At 47.4% G+C, this 23,620-nt stretch overlaps 1 protein-coding gene across 1 annotated transcript; it reads right to left on the reverse strand.

Annotated features, from left to right (window-relative positions):
• Positions 1–21,855: 21,855 nt before the first annotated feature.
• LOC120646151 (cytosolic sulfotransferase 5-like) lies at positions 21,856–23,082 on the reverse strand. The gene has a single exon (XM_039922851.1). It carries the CDS (start codon positions 23,027–23,029, stop codon positions 21,998–22,000), a length of 1,032 nt encoding a protein of 343 aa, XP_039778785.1. The 5' UTR covers positions 23,030–23,082; the 3' UTR covers positions 21,856–21,997.
• Positions 23,083–23,620: the final 538 nt, after the last annotated feature.

Here is a 23,620-nt window from a genome sequence, read left to right on the forward strand (position 1 = left end):
CATGCGTGGTTGGGTTCTTTGGAACTTTTACGCGCTTGTGGTGAAAGTGTGCAATCTCTGCAGAGTAAAAATAGATATATCAGCCGTGCTCACGGTCAAGAGCGGCTCGAACCCTCACATGTCTACTTAATGGAAATCAATGTTTAATTCAATTATTTAATTGTTCCAAGCTACTTGTTTATTCAAATATCTATTCCTTTTTTATAAATGTGGGATGGTTCATACATGATTTAGTAAATAGCCTTTAATGTTCACCGCTAATTAAAATGCTTACCGCTTGATTCAGCCAACCTTAATTCCTTGCTTTAAGCCTTGCATGTCATTTATTTCCAATATACTTGCTGAGTATGACATGTGCTCACCCTTGCTATACCAATACTGCTCTGAGAAGAAAGTTGCAATGAAGCTGAAGATGCTACTGAATTCTAGGCATACGCAACCCCCGGTAGATTTCCTGTGAAGTGTGGAGCCGTCGTTTCCAAGATGAGCTGTGTATCTCTGATAGACTTTTATTCATTGTAAGTCTCTTTTACATGACATTGTTGCTCAATATTCCATTAAGACGTCACTATATGTATGGAACTTGATCCTGGAATACATATAGTTATGCATTCGGTTTTCATTTTAAAACCGGGTGTGACACTTTTGGGCGTATTACTGTGGCTTCGTTCAGATCTATTCAAAAGTTATCGAATTTGTCTAGGCTTTGATTTCAGGTGTATCGCTGTTTTCTCATCTAGATTTATTCACAATTTATCGATATCGGCTAGATTTATAGGGTTTTCTTGTGTTTTTGGCCATTATCATATCCATCTGCTTTGAAACATATTAGATCGGCTATAAAACTTGTGATATCATCATATTATCATAAAGGCTGATTTAGATCTGTTTCAAGCAATATCGAGTAACATTATCCAAGTTGCACATTCGTAGCTTTGATCTTGTTACTCACGTGCAATCGGCTCCCTCGAGACGGTTTTGTCATTTCTTGCATCGGCTGATCTGCCGATGCACTCATTTATCCCGCACCTGCATTTAATATTCTTTCATCGTTTTCCCTATCGGCAGAGTTTGCCGATACTCCTATACGAGAGATATTCAGAATTCCAGCCGATACGCTCTCAGATTTAACTTTTGTATATCCCTTGTCAATTGCAAGTCAAATTGACGGGCAAGCTTAGTTGACTTTCCGAAGCTGGGCAAACATTTGCCTTCGGATTTCAGTGTGTTGATTTTTGCGTCAACATATCTTTTGGCACGCCCGGTGGGACTAGAAGCTTCAACATGACGAAACCCGTAGATGGATCTGAAGTCGACGAAGGCAACTATGTCCCTGTTGATGAGAACAAGCTCAAAAGAAGATCAGCAAAAGGACTTAAATGTTTCCTTAGAAAGATATAAGGGTGAATGTCTCAAATCATACAGCGCTACCAGATCTGGTGAAGTAGTCAAGAAGTTTGACTTTCCAGCTCTTCAACTGTTGACAGAGGCACAACGCGAAAACAAGATGACAGACACGATTTATCAGGCCGTGGGGCAAGCTTTCATGAAGAGTGCAATATTCATGGGCAATACAGTACACATGTAGTGGCCAAAACCTTTGCAGATGGTACATTCCTAGGATGTGTGGGCCCAAGTTACATATAGCCAAATCAGATAAATTTTTCTCCCTTGGAATCGGATGTAGCAGCAGCTCTGTCGGCTCCAGATAGCCAACCAGAAGCAAGTAACAGTCAGGCGTCAACACAAGCCACTGTCGTGACATCACCAGCTCGAGCAGATCCTATCTATTCAACTCCTCCACGTGTTCCTACAATGGTACAAGGAGGATCTGCATCCGGATTCCCAAGAGGATGGGATCCAGCTACTGGACTTGGTATGCCGCCTGAATTCTTTACTGCATCATCCGCGGCACAATTTAATGCATCGGCTACTCAGCCGATGACTCCACAACAGAATGCGTCGGCAACATAGCCAACTGCTTGGAGCGCATGGAACCCGCAAACGGCTGCACAATTCAATTCATCGGCGCCACCACCGATGACCCCACAACAGCATCTTGTGAGTCTTCTCCAGCCCAAGACTCCTTCAGAGATTTTGGTTTCAAGATCCCCTCATCGGGGTGGAGTTAACTGGATATTCCATGACCAGATGACAAGAGCATTGCGACAGGTCAACGTGCCATACATGGATCCTTCAGCTCAGCAGTCAGCTAGTCCATCGGCTCCACAGCCGGCACTTCTGTGTTGACAATGTACCAACAGCCAGCTAATCAGATGACTCAACAGTCACCCAATCAGATAGCTCAGCAGACACAACAGATGGCATCGGCAGGACGGCCGATGACCCCTACGTCACCACAACCTGCAGCAGTTGTAAATCTAACGAATGTGGTTTCTACTCCGCAAACACCAGCAGTTGGTCAGTAGATTGATTGGGCTTTCAAGATAGCTGAAGTGATGAGGGCGCAGTTTGGATTAAGGCTAAAGCAACAGTCTGTCATGTACAGAACTCCCTATCCTTTGGCTTATGATCAGATTCCTCTCCCACACAAGTACAAGATCCCTTATTTCACCAAGTTTTCATGGCAAAGGGATGTTTCTACAGTAGAACATGTCAACAGGTTCATCTTAAGGTGTGGAGAAGCAGCCAATCAGGACCCACTTTGAGTCCGGTTGTTCTCTTTGTCTTTATCTGGATCGGCCTTTGCATAGTTTACTTCTTTGCCAGCAAATTCCATATTATATTGTGCCAATTTGGAAAAGCAGTTCCATCAGTTCTTCTTCTATGGAATTACTGAATTGAAGTTGACAAATTTGACTAGCTTGAGGCAAAGGAATGATGAATCAGTGGCTGCCTTCATTCAGAGGTTCAGAGATGTCAAGAACCAATGCTACAGTTTAGTTCTGTCAGACCAGCAGTTGGTTGATGCAACCTTCAATGGACTCTTGCCACACATCAAGGAGAAATACGTGTCGCAGGAGTTTGAAAGCATTAGCCAGATTGCCAGTCGGATGACAGGAGAGACTCGATCATACAAGTCAAAGAAGCCTTTTCAGAAGAAGATAAACTTTGTTGAATATTCTGCTGATCCTGATTCTGATGAAGAGCAAGAAACGGTCGCATCGGCTGAGTGGATTCAAAACAATAAGAAGCCGGTGACGTGTCCGTTTGGAAAGAAAGAACCCGAGTCATATGGGTTTGACGTCACAAAAGCCGACAAGATATTTGACTTGTTATTATCGGAAGAGTTGATCAAGCTGAAGCCATACCACAAGATCCCGTCAGAAAACGAACTCAAGAACATGAAGTACTGTAAGTGGCACAATGTCACGTCTCATGATACAAACGAGTGCAAGGTCTTCCGACAGCAGATTCCGTTGTTTTTCAAGTAAGGGAAGCTGAAGTTTGAGACTCCTAAAATGACGATGAAAATTGATCAGCATCCATTTGCCACCAACATGGTAGACATGACCAAAGAGAAGAGTCCTCTACAAGCCAAGATCCTGACATCATCATCGGCTAAGAAACCTGGGGCTGTTGATCCCATGGTACAGATAACAGCCGATAAAGTTCGCAGGAAGAGGCCGAACGCTCTTCGGCACCGCGGAGGCGTGTCACGTCTCAGATGTTGCTGAATAAATTTCAACGTGACCGCGAGAGGTAGCAGCGCAGAGAAGAGGAGGCACGTCGTGAAAAGGAACATTGGAAGTGTCCTTTCTTTGTCTACTACTGGGAAGAAGGGTTGACATTGCCATCGACAGATAATTGTCCCGAATGCAATGGTCAAGGCAGCCGATCATATAAGAAGCCACGTCGTGATGATGAGTTACACCAACGTGAGTGCGTTCCCATGCATGATCGGCTGGGAAAATGGGTATCTGTACACAATCGACTGGGGGGCAGGACCATGATCCGTGATCCTGCTAGAAGGAGAGTATCTATTCATGATCGGCTAGAGAAGATGGCCGATGATAGGGTATAGGATGATCAACCGATGCGCAAAGATCCAGAGAGAGAGAGAGAGAGAGAGCCATACACGCATCACACTGGTCAACAGCAATGGTGTCTAGGAGGTTTGACTAGATCACAATAGAGGCGTGTTCAGAGGCTGCGTCAATTGGAAATCATAGACGAAGAACAAGAGCAGACACTGAACAAGAAATGAGTCAAGTCACAAGTTTGGCGTGTTAAGCCAAAGATTGATGACGAACTAGATTCTGGATCATCGGCTGCGCCAGTTAACATGGTGTTCATAATTCCAAAGGAATTTATGGCACCTGATGATAAAGATGAAGAACCAGAATTAGAAGAAGCTATGGCTCAGCTAAATTTGAAACCAGTACCGGCAACATTTGAGAAGCCAGAGGATGATAAAAGTCAGCATCTCAAAGCTTTATATTTTTGAAGGGATTCATTGATGGCAAACCAGTTACAAAGATGCTTGTAGATGGAGGTGCAGCTGTGAATATAATGCCCTACGTGATGCTAAGAAAGTTGGGGAAGAGTCAAGATGATTTAACAAGGACTGACATGATGCTCAAGGATTTAGAAGTGGTTATATCTCCTGCATTGGGAGCATTGTGCGTTGACTTGACAATTGGCAGTAAGACCCTTCCTACTACTTTCTTCGTTATTAATGGCAAGGGTTCATACAATTTACTTTTGGGATGAGATTGGATTCATGTCAATTGTTGCATTCTGTCTACTATGCATCAATGTCTTATACAATGGATTGATGATTCTATTGAGATAGTATCTGCCGATTCGTCATTCAGCGTGGCGTCGGCTGAAGCTCATATAGTAAGCTATGACAACATGAGTTGCCTTTCTGGTCAAGCATGGGAAAAGGATTTCTTGCGAATAGCTGATTATGAGTCTATATCAACACAAGCCAGTAATTCTTCGGACGAATCTTGATTGGTGAAAGACATGGCCGGTTGTGATATCGGCCAAGAATGTTAGTTATAGCCAATACAAAGAAGTATTGCCTTTAGTGCAAAAATATGTAAAGCCGATTGTAATTTGAATACATTGGTTGTGATATGGCCGGCGCGATATGAGTCGCCCTTAGAGCAATAAAAATTCAAAGAAAGTATATTTCTGTTGATATTCACATTGTTCGAGAATTCATGTTATGAGTGACCAGATCATTTGCGGCTTCCAAAAGTTATAGTGCAGAACATTGGTGAAAGTTTTTACAATGATCCAAGAGCTTCTTGAATCACTTTTATCGCACGCAGACGAATTTCATCAATTGTTTGAATTGTTCTGTTGTCGTCATCAACGAAACCAGGAATCGGTCGCAGACTCTTATCAAGTTGATATGCTTGATGAGTTTGTTCCTGATTCTCTCCTTCGAGTCTGGTGATGGTTGATGGGATTTGTGAAAGATCATTATCTACAGTATCTATTGCTTGATTGACTTGATTGAGTTCCTGTAGAAGATGATCGCGTTTGGCCTTCAATTCAGCTTTGTTTCTTTGGAGAGCAGCTTGAGCATCATTTAGAGATTTGACTTCAGCACAAGTTGATTCCGCGCGAGCTTTGAAGTCGTCCCTTTGGTTGGCAATTTGTTCTTGTTGGAGACGATAAGCCAGATGTTTCTGGGCTCAGAGGAATTGCACACGATGGCTCTCGATATAGGCTGCAGGAGTCAAAGCTTCCTCGATTGATTCTGGGAGTTGTCCTTCCAAGTTCTCCAGAATGGCGCGAATCGGCTTAGCATTTCTAACTAGTTGGCCAATGTCTTGGTGCAGAAGTTGAAGTGTTTCCTGAAGCTTGGCCTTAACGTCGTCAGACAATGCAGTTGATTTAGCCGATGCTTCTCCTTCTTCCTCTTGAGAGATAACTCCGATCTGGAAGGAAAACATGATGTTGTCTGGTGATTCTTGTACCTAAAAAGAAAACATGGAATCAGGATAGCCGATGAAAGTAATGGTGTTAAAGAATCGGCTAGATAAGGGATGTTCACCTACTTCAAGTTTATTTCATCAAAATTGGAGCCGGAAGGAGCAATAAGCAGTGGTGAAGAAGCCGGGATCATGATGTCTGACGTGTTTGGTTGATTGGGTGATCTAGCCAGTGCATGCTGAACAAGCTGAAGACAATTGTTAGAAACTGTGAAGTAAATCTGCAAATACGTCATGGATTTTACCTGAATCAATGGAGAAGTTGTTCTGGGCTTCTTGGGAATTGAAGACTGATGTTGTGCCTAATGCAGTCCATAAAGGGAAATTAAGTTTTAGAATTATGGAGGATTATGAACATTTGCTAGCAGATAGATACCTGAATAGTTGGAGGTGTACGAAGAGTTGTGTTTTGGGAGTCCTCTTCCTCCCCTCCTGTTTGATCTTCAGGTATATCTTGGTAACAAGAGTTGGTGGTATGATTAGTGCCGGGATAAATACAGTCATGAGAAAATTTAGAGGGTTACCTTCCGCAGGAGAGGAAGGGAGATTTGTCAAATCATCTATCTGTGATGCTAACGTTGCTGTTGGAGGTTGGCTTGAGGAACTTTTCTTCTGGTGAATTGGTACCTTGGTGCTGGAAAATTTGCGTTTACTTCCAGTAGCAACATCTGTGAGGGATGGTGCACCATAGCTGATATTGGGCTTGTCGGTTGGCAAAGCATAGTTGATCAGCTGGCCACTTTTGCTGACAGTTGGAGGATTGTTACTATCATCCTGTCAAAAATAATGGTTAGAAGATGCAGATCAGAAGTGTTATTGGTTGTCATGGAAGATCAGTTTGAGTTCATACCTCATCATTGGCTGCCTAATAATTCTCATTCAGAGCAATGTAGTAAAGGTTTATAGTTCTGCAGAAGAGGTGCTCTTGCCATTCTGACCACGATCGGCTAAAATGGGTAGTGGTAAAAGGAGCAATCTGCCAGTCGGCTAAGAGTGTCATGTCAATGTTGGGCTCTAAGTCCTTCAGCCGACTGTAGGAGAGGGCATCACCGATGGCTTCTCTAAACTAGACTTTGTTTGCAAAGAAAGGAAGGGGTGGCACTTGGCCAAATCCCAATTGTTTAGCTGCTACTGATGGGTAGTAGAACTTGAAAGTGGGTGCATCTTTGCTAGATGTGAAGTTGGCCGGTAAAATCCATGGGGAGATTATTTCCTTCATGCTATTTGTGGCATATTCATCATCTTTCCAAGAGTTGAGCTGAAGCTTGAAGGGATTCTCATAATTGGCATCATCATCATGATATCCAAACCAGATAGTAGAACTTTCAGAGAATCCATTATAAAAGCACATGAAAAAGTCAGTTATGCCAAGGAAATTAGGATCATTGGCAATCATTATGGCGGCTTCACCAAATGATGTGCATCGGCGAGTGACTATATCTTCTTCTTCTTCAGAGAATTCTTCTGATGGGAATTTCAACTCTTTCAAATCAACTCCCATAGTTTTGTGCATATACATGTGCAGCCATAGCTGAATAAACCACCAAGGACCTCCGAGATTGGTGATCGGTTGATCGTTTCTAAGACGAACCGATACTTGGTGAAGCAGATGATAGACTGACCCAAGAAGATGCTTGCCAAGCGGAATCAGATTACCATTGGCTATGTCTTCAGCCATTTTGAGAGTATTAGTTGTTGGGCCGACAGCTTTACCACAAAAGATAAATTTTTCAAGCCACATGTTAAGGTAGGCAGCATGTTCTCTGATCGATACTGAACCAGTCTTCACGTTCCTGGCAACGTAACCCTTCCATCCACCGATGCTCCTAGTTTCTATCTTGAAGGAGGCTTTTTCTGCGAAGTGGAATGGTTTATCGGAAGCAGATATATTCAGGCCGGTCAGCATCATGACATCGAGCAGAGTAGGCGTCATTGGACCTTGACCAAATAGGAAGGCATTAATAGCATCGGACCAGAAAAAGGAAGCCAATATAAGCATCGCCTTTTTTTGACCATCTCAGATAATGATAGATTCAAACATTGGCTGATATCATATTGTTCCCAATCTGCTCTGTAAGAATTGGCTACTCTAAGGAACCAATTCCTCCATCCAGGGGTGGTGTTCGGCCAAGATCTGAAAGCCTGGGACCAATCCAGATTCATATTTGATGATTTGAAGAGGATTCTGCTGGTCTCTAGATTGATTATATTAGTAGGATCCAGATTGCCCATGGGACCTAGGCATATCATGCTGGGTTGGTTTTTTAGAGGGATGATTACGTTGCTCCAAAGATTCTGAAGAGAAAAGAGTGGAAATAAGGGCATGCAGGTGAAAAATCGAAGAAGAAATTGGAGTGATAATGTGGATGAGAAGGGGAATGTACCTCTGGGATCTCAGAAATGGATGCCATTGTCGAGGTGCATGATTCTTGAGTCTGAGTCTTCAAACCCTAGGTATGCTTCGATTACAACTCTGAAAATGGTGGCGGAGCAGATGTGTTCTTGAAAAGAATGGGAGGCAAGGAGATGCTATAGGGGAACTACTGATGAAGGAGAAGGGAGAGATATTTATAGTCTTGGTTCATAGGGCAAAATGGGAATTTGATGTTCCGCTTGCGTAAAGGACAAAGATCTATTCGAATGTTGGCAATCATGAATAGAGATAATTTCGGAGCAACAGATAAATTACTCTGAAATTGGGGGGCATGCGTTGACACCGTTTTTTGACACGTGTCAAGAAAGATGCTATTGTGAAGAAGAGATTGCCGACTTGAAAGAAACCAAAACATGCACAGTGTCAGGGTCTGCCGATTGAGTTGCAGCCGATGGGCCAGAGGAATATTCCAAGAAGATACTGATCTTCACGTTTTGGTAACCGGCCGATGGAAGCCTTGCCGATGAATCAGAGGAAAGGAAAGAGTTTGATTCAATCAGGATTCTGATGATTCGGCTGTAATTTTAAGTAGTTTATTTCAGGAATACTTTTTAGTCAAGTAATGTGTTTGCCGTAATCGGCTAGAATTTATTAGCATAGGCTATATCCAATACAACCCTTTACAATTTCCTTGCACTATACTTTTCCTGTCGACGACTTCACTATTTTCTTTTTCGGCGAGTTCTTTCAAGCTGATCAAGGACGTCTCACATTTGAGCGACTTGATTTGTTGGTTAGTTTTTGTTTTACCGAGTATATCTGAGCTTTAGCTTCCGGGTGTATTGCTGTGGCTTCGTTCAGATCTATTCAAAAGTTATTGAATTTATCTAGGCTTTGAATTCGGGCGCATCACTGTTTTCTCGTCTAGATTTATTCGCAATTTATCGATATCGTCTAGATTTATAGGTTTTTTCCAGTGTTTTTGGCCATTATCATGTCCATCTGCTTTGAAACATATTAGATCGGCTATAGAACTTGTGATATCATCATATTATCATAAAGGCTGATTTAGATCTGTTTCAAGCAATATCGAGTAACATTATCCAAGTTGCACATTCGTGGCTTTGATCTTGTTACACATGTGCAATCGGCTCCCTCGAGTCGGTTTTGTCGTTTCTTGCATCCTGCCGACGCACTCATTTATCCCGCACCTGCATTTAATATTCTTTTGTTGTTTTCCCTATCGGCAGAGTTTGCTGATACGCCTGTACGAGAGATATTCGGAATTCCAGCCGATATGCTAGCTCTCAGATTTAACTTTTGTTTATCCCTTGTCAATTGCAGGTCAAATTAACTGGCACGCTTGGTTGACTTTCCAAAGCTTGGCGAACATTTGCCCTCGGATTCCAGTGTGTTGATTTTTGCGTCAACACGCATAAATGAGGAGTTCCCACCATGTTGCCCCGAAAAGACTGAGCGCCCGATTGCTTAGACTTGGAAGGCTGTTGAGACGGTTGGTTTCCTTTAGACTTCTTGAAAGAGGATTGCTGCGGGGGCTCTCCTCCCTACTGGTGAAACCTCTTATGTTCACCACCCGTGTTACTCAAATTCCCATTACGTCTCTGCTGGAGTATGGTAATCAGAAATTGAGTCTCCATACCCCTAGCCTCCTCAACTGCTGTGATATATGTGGTAGGAGGATTTCTTCCCATCACCCCTCTGTACCGGGCATTAAGTCCTGTGAAGAACTTCCGAGCCTTCTCACGCTCATCACTTGTAACACTAGGCATAAAGCTAACAATGTTGCTGAAATCCCTCTCATACTCATCCACTGTCTTGTCCCCCAACGGAATGTGATTCAATGCATAATTCATCTTGTTCTTGAAGGAGTCCAGATAATATTTAGCCCTGAACTGCGCCAAGAAAACCTCCCAAGTGATAGCACCGTGAGTAGGTGTCCATGCATCACATACTCCTACTCACCAATATCATCTCGGGTTTGCATGTGGGTATGTCACTCTTCACGTACTCTGCATTCAAGTGTAGAAGATTTGTTGTACTGCCCTGATCAGATACATATGGCCTACACAACCATTAAGATTTTCTGCTTGTCTAGCTGGAGGGCAAAATTAATTGTAGGAATGGCTTGTATTTTTTGGATATCATATCCATGTATATTTTTCTACTAAAAAAGTATAATTGGAACTTCTACATATACTCCATTGGCTTAAACATTTGTCCCCGATGATCTGCCACCAATGAAATTGACATCGTTTGAATGCCACATATCTTAATTTTTAATTCTCTATGTATTGTTTTCATTAGAAAGCCAGTTTTTGCGTCATGACTCATGAGAAAGCCAGTTTTAACCCTCACCCATGAAAACATGCTAAACCATGACAAACTCATAAATGAAAAGCCAGTTTTTGCGTATGGGGGCCTGAAGCTAGCATGGTGAGGAACGAGAGTACTCTATCCTGCCTGTGATGAGTGAATTGTCAACCGTACGGTGTGATCGTGCGCTTGGTCTTTGGATTGCAGGTACACGGGCGTCAAGTGTCGACGGGGAGCTGTCGTGGAGGTGCTGTGGCCGATGGACCGTGCGGTGGACGGCGGTGAAGGGCAGCTGGGACCAGAGCTCGGACCGGGCGGCAGCTGTGGCGTCCACTCCTGGATCGAGGGCGCAAGCGGCGACGGAAGGCGGGTTTCTTGGTTTCCGGCACAAAACCAAGGAGGCGGACGGCGGTTGAAGACGCTAAGTCGTGGAGGTGACGGGCGTCGGTCTCGGGACTGACAGAGGCGACGGGCGTCGACGGCGTCTAGGGCCTCGCTGCGGGCGAGGAGGTGACGGGCATCGGGCGGCGTCTAGGTCCGTCAGAAGGCCGAGGCAGGAACGGCGTCTAGGGCCACGGCGTGAAGGCGGGAATCTTCCCGCGCGTGAGGTTTTGGCGGTTTTCTCAAAACCGGCCATCTACCCGGGTTTCGCGGACCCCTCAAAACTGCGGACCTGATCTTCATCAAGATTGTGGCATCGCGGAGAAGACTTCTTTTCGAAGAAAGAACCTCGGCCGTCGGATGAGATCGTGTACTGGGGGTGCTGCAGGCCAACCGGTCTGAAAGGTCCCTGGCACCGGTCTGACCGGTCTAACCAACCAGTCTGACCGGTCCAGCGTACCGGTCTGACCGGTCCCGCGGGTATAAATACCCCTTCACTTGTGTTAGGTTAATTGCGGCTTTTGTATTTCGTCCGTGAATTGTTCTATCTCCCAGGTCGCCGCCCCTGTGTTCCTCTCCCTCTGTTCTTCACTTTAGAGTAGATTTGGATGATGGATTTGAGAGACCTTGTGTGGATTTGATTGGGAAAGTAGGCCCTAACCTCCTCGTGCCCTCTGGGCTTTTGAATCAATCCAATCCCATAGTTTTTGTGCCCTTGTGTGATGGATTTCGATTTCGTTTTTGGTGCACATGATCTCGTGCCCTCTATGAGCTCTTTGTTGTGATTCTCATGCTTCTGATCCTATCCCAAACTCTCTGGAATCTCGAGCTCTTTCGAATTGGATTTCTTGAGTTTTTGAGAAAACCCCAATCCTTCTTGATCTCCCCTCGAATTCTCTAGATTCTTTGATCTTTAGGACGAGATCTCTTGGGGATATGTTCACGGGGTAGGGGCGAAGCAATCCCCCAAGTTTCATCGATTTTTGTGGTCGTTTGGTCGAGATTCACCATTTGAATCAAAGCTTTTCGGGGTTTTCTGGGTGCCACCGGTCAGACCGGTAGGCAAGACCGGTCAGACCGGTCTGCTCGCTTTCGGACAGACTCGACCGGTCAGACCGGTCCAGCGCACCGGTCAGACCGGTCCAGCGCACCGGTCAGATCGGTCCAGGCAGATCAGTTCTGCAGTTTTCCCGGTTCGCTTCCGATTTGCTTCGTGGTTTCGCACGCTCGTTCGAGGCCTTTTGTGTTGGTTTAGCTTTTCCATAGCTATTCCAAACTTTGGCTAGAACGCTTGAGGGCTTGGGTGATTTTCGGGATATAGGCCGACGGTTTGAATTTCGGAAGAAATTTTGATCGGCTCCCATTCACCCCCCTCTGGTCACCGGCTTCGGTCCCTCAATTGGTATCAGAGCTTGGTTGAGGTTTTCAATACCTTAACCGGTTCGAAAACTACTTGGCGACCATGGCGAGTCTTGTTAAGATCCCGGTGTTTTCCAGCGAGGACTATGCCTACTGAAAGGTTCGCATGAGAGCCTTCTTGCAGAGCATGGGAGCCGAGGTCTGGGAAATTACCACGAACCAGCTTTATGAGGTGCTGGCTGTTCGGACCACGCCTCTTCAGGTGACCCAGCACGAGGCTAACGCTAAGGCCGTCAATGCCTTGTTCGCTGGTGTTTCTCGTGCGGAGTTCTCACGCGTCCAGGGTTTTCAGGAAGCCCACAAAATTTGGACGTGTCTTGAGAACTAACACGAGGGTACACCTTAGGTAAAGGCCAGACTATTCGAGACTCATCGGTGTGAATACGAGAACTTCACACAGGAGCCGGGTGAGAGCATTGACTTGATGTTCAGTCGTTTTCAGTCGAATGTGAACAAAGTCAATGTGAACAGATCTGCTGGTGCCCTTGAGTACACAGAGCACGAGAAGGCTCTCAAGTTGCTCTACGCACTTGACCGCTCTGTGTGGGATCTCAAGGTGAACACGATCATTGAGTCTGTAGGCTATGAGACTCTGACCGTGAATGAGCTTTTCAGCAAGCTCAAGGCCACGGAGGTGGATAACCAGACACGAGCCAAGCTCAATGGTGCCCCTCCTTCCAAGAGCATCGCTCTTGTGACTGGCCCAGGTGGTGGATCGAGCTCTAATGCTAACTCTGCTCTTGGCTTTTCTCTTGCCTCTTTGCCTTCTGTTTCAGATGAGCAGCTGGAGACGCTAGGCGACGACGACTTGTGCCTCCTCATCAGCAAGTTCTAGCGCGTCTACCACAACAGGCAGAGAAAGAAGAACCCCGGGTGCTACAACTGCGGCGATCTGAACCACTTCGTCGCCGATTGCCCCAAGAAGTCCGGCGGTGGCCAGAACAACTCATTCGACTACTACCGCCACTGCGACCGCGACGAGGGAGGCTCCAACAAGGAGCGTCGGCGCCACAAGCACCGCAGTCGTGACCGGGGAGGACGCTTCGACAAGGAGTCGCTCAAGAAGCACTTCCAGTACAAGGCCAAGAAGCGGGAGAAGGCCTTCCTGGCGCAGCTCAGCGACCTCGACTTGACAAGAGCTCCGACACCGATCGCTCTTCTTCACCGACCTCCGACGACGACGACAAGAAGAAGAAGAAGCGGGACAAGGAAGCCACCGGCTTCATCGGCCTTTGCTTCGCGGCCGGTCGGCGCAAGAGCTTCTGCACCATGGCGGGCGAAGCCGATGGTGCTCGTGCGTCTTTGGGTGGACTTGCTACACCGACGCACTCCGGCTCTTCTCCTGGATCCGAGAGCGATTCAGAGGTAAACTCCACGATCGACCTGCTTGATACAGAGGTTAGGGAGTTGTACGCCGCTCTCGACAACCAGAAGAGGCTGCTTAAGGAAGCAGCTAGAGAGCATAGAAAGCTTAGGGCTGAGCTGGCTTGTGCTAGGGAGAAATCTAGTGAGGATGAGTGCACTGGCTGCATATCTCACATGAATGATCTTGTTGCTCTCCGTGCCAAGCATGATGAGAATGTCGCGAACTTAGATGTTGCTAAGATTTCGCTTTCTGACGTGTCTCACGAGCTAGCCAAGGCCAAGCATGAGCTTGAACTTGTCAAGGACGCTCCCATTGTTAGTGATGTGCTTGAATGCGATGAGTGTCCTATCTTCAAGTCTGATCTAGCTTCTTTGCAGTCCAAGTTTGCTATTGTTGTTTGTGAACTAGAGGAGCTTAGATCTAGGCCTGCTTTGCTTGGCACTTGTAAGCTTTGTCCCACACTTAGGTTGGAGCTAGAGGAGAAGAACGCTTTGATCAAGTCTTTTGGAAAGACTAAGGTCGTAGAGTCTAGCCCACCTATTGACTGCTCTGTTTGCCCTGGTTTGATTGCTGATCTAGATAGTCTTGCGGTAGAGAAAGCCAACTTGGAGAATGAGAATACCTATCTTAGGGTGATTATGAGTTGGGTTTCTAGCAGTGAGCCGCAGTTGGGCATGATGATTAAGCAGTTCAAACATGGTGATGGGTTTGGGGTCAGTTACACATACACGAAGTCAGACTTTGACAGGTTGTATGGTAAGATTGGCAAGGCTGCTGGATACACTGCTAGCACGAGCACACAGCCTTCACTTGTTGACCCCGCGGATGGTGTGCTTAACGAACCACCGAAAGCACCTCCGCAGAAGCAGGTTTGGGTTCCAAAGCCCAATGCACTGAGGAATCCCCTCGACACGCTCCCTGCTGCCACAGCCCTGGTTGCCCAGAAGAAGAGGGCTGCTCCTCCCGTCGCAGGCTAGGCCTCCACCTCCCAAGCATGAGGTGAGGTACCACTGCGAGTTCTGTGACTGGGAAGGTCACCTGAAGGAGTTTTGCTTCAGGAGGAAGCGGGTTGTGAGGAGAGAATAGGAGAGACGAAACGCGGACATGTACTCTGCTCGGGTGCATGGTCCTTCTCGGCATGGTGGTAGGCATGATGCGAGGGCGCGCCGTGTAGGTGGAGGTCAGGGAGACGGTGGTGGTTACCGTGCTCCAGCGGGTGGTCGCTTTGCCGGCCGTGCAACTGGTCATTTTCAGTATGGCTATGGACCACTGGACCGAGGCTTTGGAGGAGGTTTGGAGGCTCCACGCTTTCCTCGCGGTGGTGTTCGTCAGTCACGCGGTAGACGGGATGGGGGATACGCTTTGTCTGGTTTTGCTAACCCTTCTGTAGAGCAAATGGCTCGACACTGGTTTGCTTCTCACTTTGCTAACCCTAGTGTTGAGACATTTGCTCACCATTTGTCTCACTACTGATGTGCAGGTCGGAGGCTTGGAGAACAGGTGGATCATGGACTCCGGTTGTTCGCGCCACATGACTGGAAATGACAAATGGTTCTCTAGGCTCACCCCGATGCGCTCAAAGGAATACATTGTGTTCGGGGATAATGGAAGAGGAAAGGTACATGGACTTGGCGCTGTTCGAGTTTCTGATCGCTTTACCCTGAGAGAAGTTGCGTTGGTTTCGAATCTTGGCGTTAATTTGCTCTCTGTTTCGCAACTTCTTGATGAGGGGTTTGAGGTTCGCTTCAAGGAGGGTTGCTCGCGTGTTTTGGATTCTAGGTGAGATTTGGTTTGCCGGATTACTCCTCGCGATCGAGTTTTCTTGGTTGACTTCTCTGGAACTCCTTTTGGCCCTTCTCATTGCTTGATGGCTGGTCCTTCTTCTGATTTGTGGAAGTGGCATAGGAGACTTGGACATTTGAGCTTCGATTTGTTGTCGAGACTAAGCTCACTTGGCCTGATCCGAGGATTGCCCAAATTGAAGTTTGAAAAGGACCTTGTTTGCCATCCGTGTCGCCACGGGAAGATGATTGCTACTTCACATCCACCTGTTAATCAGGTGATGACTGGTCACCCTAGAGAGTTGCTACACATGGACACTGTCGGTCCTTCTCGGGTGATGTCTGTTGGTGGGAAGTGGTACGTTCTTGTGATTGTGGACGACTTTTCTCGCTATTCTTGGGTCTTTTTCATGAGAACCAAGGATGAGGCTTTCGAGTTTGTTCGAGACTTGATCTTGAGGTTGAAAAACGAGTTACCCCAGGCCATGAGAGCGATTCGCAGTGACAATGGCACAGAATTCAAAAACACTCATTTTGACGCCTTTTGCAGTGATCAAGGGCTTGAACACCAGTATTCTTCTCCCTACACTCCACAACAGAATGGAGTTGTAGAGCGAAAGAATCGGACGCTGGTTGAGATGGCGAGGACGATGTTCGAGGAGCATAGGACTCCTCGCAAATACTGGGCTGAGGCGGTTAACACCACTTGTTACGTATCCAACCGCATTTTCTTGCGTGCTTTCATGCACAGGACTTCTTATGAGTTGCGGTTTGGACGCCAGGCCCGTGTTGACCATCTCAGAGTTTTCGGTTGCTGGTGCTTTGTGCTGAAAGATGGAAATCTTGATAAGTTTGAGTCTCGATCGTCTGACGGTGTTTTTCTCGGTTATGCTTCTCACTCTAGAGCGTACCGTGTGCTGATTATTGATACTAACATCGTCAGAGAGACTTGTGAAGTCACTTTCGATGAGACTGCACCATGCAATTCTTCCGTCTTTGAAGTTGCAGGAGATCATGAGCTCGGCACCTCCATCTTTGAAGATGAGGAGGAAGAAGCTGCAGATGGCGAGGCTGAGGCTACCACGTGTGCTGTGGACCCAGCCGTCCTGCCACGAGCTCAGACGATGACGACGGCCCCGATCCGACTACGTCTACTTCCCGCGGGCTGTTCGAGGAGGTGACTCAGGCTTCACCAGCTGCACCTGAGGAGACACCAGTTTTGGTTGAGGAGGAGGCGACTTCGACACGGGAAGCACCGCGACACATTCAGCGTCGTCATCCACCTCAACAGATGCTAGGTGATCTCAACGAGCGAGTCACTAGGTCCAAGGTAACAAGTATCGCTGGCTTTGCTCATTTAGCGTTTGTTGCCTCTTTTGAGCCCAAAGATATTGGACACGCTCTTTCTGATTCTAATTGGGTCAATACCATGCATGAGGAACATGAAAATTTTGAAAGAAACCAAGTTTGGGTTTTAGTCGAGCCTCCACCTGCTTGTAATCCCATCGGAACAAAGTGGGTTTTCAAAAACAAGCAGGGTGAGGATGGTTTGGATGTTCGGAACAAGCCTCGTCTTGTTGCCCAGGGGTTTTGCCAAAAAGAGGGTATTGATTTTGAGGAAACTTTTGCCCCTGTTGCTCGTTTGGAAGCTATTCGAATCTTTCTTGCATTTGCTTCTTCCAAGGGTTTTAAGGTTTTAAAAATGAATGTTAAATCTGCCTTCTTGAATGGTTTTATCGAAGAAGAGGTTTATGTGAAGCAACCCCCTGGTTTCGAAAATCCTAAGTTTCCAAACCGTGTTTATAAACTTCAGAAAGCTTTTTACGGTTTGAAACAGGCACCTAGAGCTTGGTATGATAGATTGAAAACCTTTTTGCTGGCTCAGGGCTTTAAAATGGGATGTGTTGATAAAACTTTATTCCTCATGCGATCTGGCACTGATTTTCTATTAGTTCAGATATACGTGGATGATATTATCTTTGGTGGCTCTTCTCACGCTCTTGTCTCCAAGTTTTCTGAGCAGATATCCAGGGAGTTCGAGATGAGCATGATGGGTGAGTTGCAGTTCTTCCTCGGGCTACAGATCAAGCAAACTCCTCAGGGCACTTTTGTCCATCAAGCCAAGTACACTAGAGACTTGCTGCGGAAGTTCGACATGAGTGACTTATCTCCTCAGCCGACTTCGATCAGTACATCTGCGGCGCCTGATGAGGAATTGGACGGCGAGGCGGTGGACCAGAAGGAGTACAGGAGCATGATCGGCTCTCTCCTGTACCTGACGGCGACGCGACCGGACATCCAGTTCGGCGTCTGCCTCTGCGCGCGGTATCAGGCTTCGCCACGCACTTCCCACAGGCAGGTGGTGAAACGCATCTTCAGGTATCTGAAATTCACCCCTGAATTTGGTCTTTGGTATTCTGCGGATTCTTCTCTGGTTTTGGTGGGCTTTTCTGATGCCGATTTCGGTGGGTGTCGGTTGGATCGCAAGTCGACATCCGGCACTTGTCAATTTCTCGGTACATCTTTGGTGTCTTGGTCCTCTCGCAAGCAGGCTAGCATAGTGCTTTCTTCCACAGAAGCTGAGTATGTTGCCGCTGCTAGCTGCTGCTCCCAGATACTTTGGATGAAACAAACCTTGCAGGATTATGGCTTGAGTTTCGGTAGGGCTCCCATCTTTGTAGACAACATGTCAGCCATTAGCATTGCAAAGAACCCTGTCCTACACTCTAGAACCAAGCACATAGACATCCGATTCCATTTCCTGCGAGACAACCATGAGAGAGGACACATAGACCTGATCCATGTCCCTTCAGAGAGGCAAACCGCAGATATCCTCACCAAACCGCTAGAGCAGGACACCTTTGCTCGCTTGCGAGGGGAGCTTGGGGTTTGTTACCCCTTTTGATCGCTGACTTTTGTTTTGGTTAGCTTGGTAGGTCTTTGTTTTGCTTCTCTTGGTTTTCTAGGTTTGGTAGTTGCATTGTGCATATGCATTGTACATGTTTGCATTTTGCATTGTCTCACTTGCACTAGCATTCTTGTATACATTGCTATGATCTTCTAGTGCCTGCTAGTGTGAGCTGATAAACTTGATCATGTATGGCTTGCTCCATTGTGTATATGACATCATCTGAGTTAAGCTATTTTGATTTGAAAATCTGAAAACATGATCACCCTGTCTTGGCTACTAGCATGTTAGGGCGTGTTGATATGCTTTGCTATCTTATTCATGCTAGTGTGGCTTTTCGTTCAGCAATTCATACTTGAAATGATCTAAATCTGATAAAATTGCTCGAACTGTTCTTGAAATGGATTGAAAAGATCCAGGTGGGATTGCTTGTCGCACTGATCGAGCTTTCGGGACGGCTCACTTTGCACTTGTGAGAACCCGGGCAAGGCTGTGCATGACTGAAATGAGTGCTTTAAGCTTCTGATTGTCTTTAACATAGGCTTGGCCTCGTTGCTAAGTAAAGCATGACAAGCTTTCAACCCCTGGCATTAAGAATTGATTGCTATAAATTTAATTGAAAAATGGATGTTGGCAACTTGTTTTCGCTGCTTTGGATCACCTTGTATGAGTATGATTAGCATTGCTTTCTATTCCCTACTTGTTAGTGCTAGATCATGGGTGATGCTTTTATTTCTCCTAAAACTAAACTTGCCTAGCTCTAGACTGATTTGATATACCCTGTTGAGCTAGATGCAAGTCTTGTTTATGGATTCACACGTGCTTGTGACTAGATGTTGCTCATATCATTGTATCCCTGAATGCTTTCACTTACACCTCCTGCATTGCATTCATTGCATAGCATCTGTTCAGGGGGAGTCTCAGCTTCAGGGGGAGCTTTAGGTCTTTTTAGGCTTGATGTGTGCATGTGCCAACAAGGGGGAAAATTTTGGGAGAAGTGATCGAACAAGGGGGGACTTGTTTGATTTTTGAAAAACTTGTTGTGCACGGGGCTTTGAGAGTGCATCATTTTGGGAGAGTTGCACTTATGAGAGGGAAAATCTTCGCTTGGGGAGTTTCTGCTTTCGTTTTGGCTCCTGGTTTCCTCGTTTTCCCTCTGCTTCTTGCATGACTGCGTCGAGCGTTACCTCTGTCTTTGAGGAGTCATGTTTTGGCTTTTGATCGATTGCGTCGAGCCGTTGCCCTTGTCTTAGAGAATCGATCTGTGCTTGAGTAAGTGACTATTCTTGACTTTCAGAGCTTTTCTGTCACTTGCTTGAGTTCTTCGCTTTCTTGTTTCTCTTTTTATCACTTCTCTGCTTTCAGGTGGTGTGTTGACAATGCACTCATCAAGGGGGAGATTGAGGAATGAGAGTACTCTATCCTGCCTGTGATGAGTGAATTGTCAACCGTGCGGTGTGATCGTGCGCTTGGTCTTTGGATTGCAGGTACACGGGCGTTGAGTGTCGACGGGGAGCTGCCGTGGAGGTGCTGTGGCCGATGGACCGTGCGGTGGACGGCGGTGAAGGGCAGCCGGGACCAGAGCTCGGACCGGGCGGCAGCTGTGGCGTCCACTCCTGGATCGAGGGCGCAAGCGGCGACGGAAGGCGGGTTTCTTGGTTTGTGCCACAAAACCAAGAGGCGGACGGCGGTTGAAGACGCCAAGTCGTGGAGGTGACGGGCGTCGGTCTCGGGACTGACGGAGGCGACGGGCGTCGACGGCATCTAGGGCCTCGCTGCGGGTGAGGAGGTGACGGGCGTCGGGCGGCGTCTAGGGCCGTCAGAAGGCCGAGGCGGGAACGGCATCTAGGGCCACGACGTGGAGGCGGGAATCTTCCCGCGCGTGAGGTTTTGGCGGTTTTCTCAAAACCGGCAACCTACCCGGGTTTCGCGGACCCCTCAAAACTGCGGACCTGATCTTCATCAAGATGGCGGCATCGCGGAGAAGACTTCGTTTCGAAGAAAGAACCTCGGCCGTCGGATGAGATCGTGTACAGGGGGTGCTGTAGGCCAACCGGTCTGACCGGTCCCTGGCACCGGTCTGACCGGTCTAACCAACCGGTCTGACCGGTCCAGCTTACCGGTCTGACCGGTCCTGCGGGTATAAATACCCCTTCACTTGTGTTAGGTTAATTGCGGCTTTTGTATTTCATCCGTGAATTGTTCTATCTCCCAGGTCGCCGCCACTGTGTTCCTCTCCCTCTGTTCTTCTCTTTAGAGTAGATTTGGTTGATGGATTTGAGAGACCTTGTGTGGATTTGATTGGGAAAGGAGGCCCTAACCTCCTCGTGCCCTCTAGGCTTTTGAATCAATACAATCCCCTAGTTTTTGTGCCCTTGTGTGATAGATTTCGATTTCATTTTTGGTGCACATGATTGCTAGGATTCTACGAGCTCTTTGTTGTGATTCTCGTGCTTCTGATCCTATCCCAAACCCTCTGGAATCTCGAGTTCTTTTGAATTGGATTTCTTGAGTTTTTGAGAAAACCCCAATCCTTCTTGATCTCCCCTCGAATTCTCTAGATTCTTTGATCTTTAGGACGAGATCTCTTGGGGATATGTTCACGGGGTAGGGGCGAAGCAATCCCCCAAGTTTCATCGATTTTCATGGTCGTTTGGTCGAGATTCACTGTTTGAATCAAAGCTTTTCGGGGTTTTCTGGGTGCCACCGGTCATACCGGTAGGCAAGACCGGTCACACCGGTCTGTTCGCTTTCGGACAGACTCGACCGGTCAGACCGGTACAGCGCACCGGTCAGACCGGTCCAGGCAGATCAGTTCTGCAGTTTTCCCGGTTCGCTTCCGATTTGCTTCGTGGTTTCGCACGCTCGTTCGAGGCCTTTTATGTTGGTTTAGCTTTTCCATAGCTATTCCAAACTTTGGCTAGAACGCTTGAGGGCTTGGGTAATTTTCGGGATATAGGTCGACGGTTTGAATTTCGGAAGAAATTTTGATCGGCTCCCATTCACCCCTCCTCTGGTCGCCGGCTTCGGTCCCTCACATGGCTTTGTGGAACCAGCTTCGACATGTTCTGTGCTCTCTAGCTTAATTATGCAAGTGCCTGGCGATGTGGATCCACGCGTGGTGGCACGCATCCAACCTGACTACCTGACAGTAGTCTTTTATTCATGTTATTGGAAACAATGGCTTTGTGGAACCAGCTTCGACATGTTCTGTGCTCTCTAGCTTAATTATGCAAGTGCTTGGCGATGTGGATCCACACGTGGTGGCACGCATCCAACCTGACTACCTGACCGTAGTCTTTTATTCATGTTATTGGAAACAGTCTTGAATGAACAAAACAACTCTGTACCAAATACTAATTTCGAACTCTAATTTCCTTATTTCCTCCCTATCACTCAGACCAAATAATGCTATCGATTCAAGTCTAGCTAGTACTGTCTTATTACTGTCAGACAGTACTAGCTGATAACGATGATGATGCATGCTTGCTGAATGCTGATGAAATGAACCTGTCAATGCAACTACATAATTGCATCGTCCACGAAGGCAAACCCAGATCCCTGCAGCGCTTCCTCCACTATCTTGTCCAGCTTCTTTGCCATCTCGGGCGTCAAGTGGTTCCTCCAGTCACCACTCGATCCCTTGCGGAAGTAGGCTTCATTCCTGACGCCGGCTTGGTTCCCCCCGCTCATGTTCACCTCCATGTTCTTGAGCTCCTTCAAGCTGCACAGCTTCACGATCTCGTCCACGACCCCTCCCTCCTCTTCTTCCTTGGAAAATCCGCACCCCATGAACTCGGCAAGCTTCTTCACGGTAGCTTCGGGGTCGCGCAGCATCCTCTCGTACTCGAGGAAGAGAACCTGCTTGGGCCTCCTCATGCTCGCCTCCCAGTACTGGAGGACGTGCCTCCACTGAGGCCCGGCGAAGACGCGGCCCTCGCAGAAGAGCTCGAAGGCCTCCTCGAGGTTAATGGCCCGCGCGCCGGCACTGGCACCGGCGCCGTACGCCGACGAGACCTTCTTGACGAAGAACAAGCCCGAGATGAACGCGTCCTTAGGGTTCCGGCAGACATACACGACCCGTCTGGCCGCCGCTCCCTCGCCGGCGGTGATGCTCTCGGGGAGGAGGCAGTATGGCAGGTGGGTGGCGAGCACGCGGGGGGACGCGAGCTGCTCGAACTCCTCCAGCAGGCTGCCGGTGTCGCGCCGGAGCTCCGGGTCCATCTCCATGAACTGGACGCACTCGTGCGGGTTCATGCGGCGGAGTGGGTGGCCGGCGTCGGACGGTGGGTGCGTGGCCCGGTGCGCCGTGGCGAAGGCGAGCGCCTTGAGCCACGTGGTGCCGGACTTGGGGAAGCTGGCGAGGAAGACGTCGCTGGGGCGGGGCCGCAGGCGGGCGTGGATCGCCGGTAGCTCCGTCAGGACCGACTCCGGCAGCCAGAAGCCGTTGTAGCGGCGGAGCGGCAGCGGCGGGCACCGGGTCTCCAGCGGGAGGGAGGGCAGGAGCTCGGCCATGTCGGCGGCGGGTCTCGTGGCGTCAGCAGGTGCAGGCATGGTGCTATACTTACTGCTACGCTGAATTTCGTTACTGAGTATATGGAGCCTTGTCCAACAAAGTATACCCAATATATAGGTGAGGTTGGAGGCTAAGCGCCCATCTAATCTTCACCGGGTTTAGGCTGGTCTACCAACCCGGTCCGTACCAGGTTGCTCCGGCCGGTTTCGACGGTTTCAGAAATGCTTTTGTTGGCGGTTAGCTGCATTAGTTTAGACGGTTTAAAGTTTAAAATACCACAATTTAGAATGTTTGAAGTAACCATTCCACCATCACCTGTTTCGTAGTTGAACAATTTTCGTCTCTCCCAAATTCAAGAACAGGCGATCAAACTGATTAAGAGCGAAATCTTTCAAGTACACCGTGTCAGCCCGTTTGTCCTGTCCTCCAGCGATTAATGTTAGAGTGTCATGACTGCATCTCTGAAGTTTGCAAGAGCACAAAACAATTAATAAGATCCCAATCTTCATTGTCATGTGTTGCCTCTAAATCTTCAAGATGATTAAGAAGAAAACCACCCTAGTGCAAATTGTCTGTATACAATTTCATCTACAAGGCCTCTTGCTTGTCAAATCTTTAGTTATGCAAAT

Source organism: Panicum virgatum, chromosome 8K (assembly GCF_016808335.1).
Source record: "Panicum virgatum strain AP13 chromosome 8K, P.virgatum_v5, whole genome shotgun sequence".
In the NCBI taxonomy this organism is placed as follows: domain Eukaryota; kingdom Viridiplantae; phylum Streptophyta; class Magnoliopsida; order Poales; family Poaceae; genus Panicum; species Panicum virgatum.

Bases quoted from the DNA above. Each gene is read 5' to 3' on its own strand.
- LOC120646151 (XM_039922851.1), bottom strand. From the start codon at position 23,029: ATGCCTGCACCTGCTGACGCCACGAGACCCGCCGCCGACATGGCCGAG.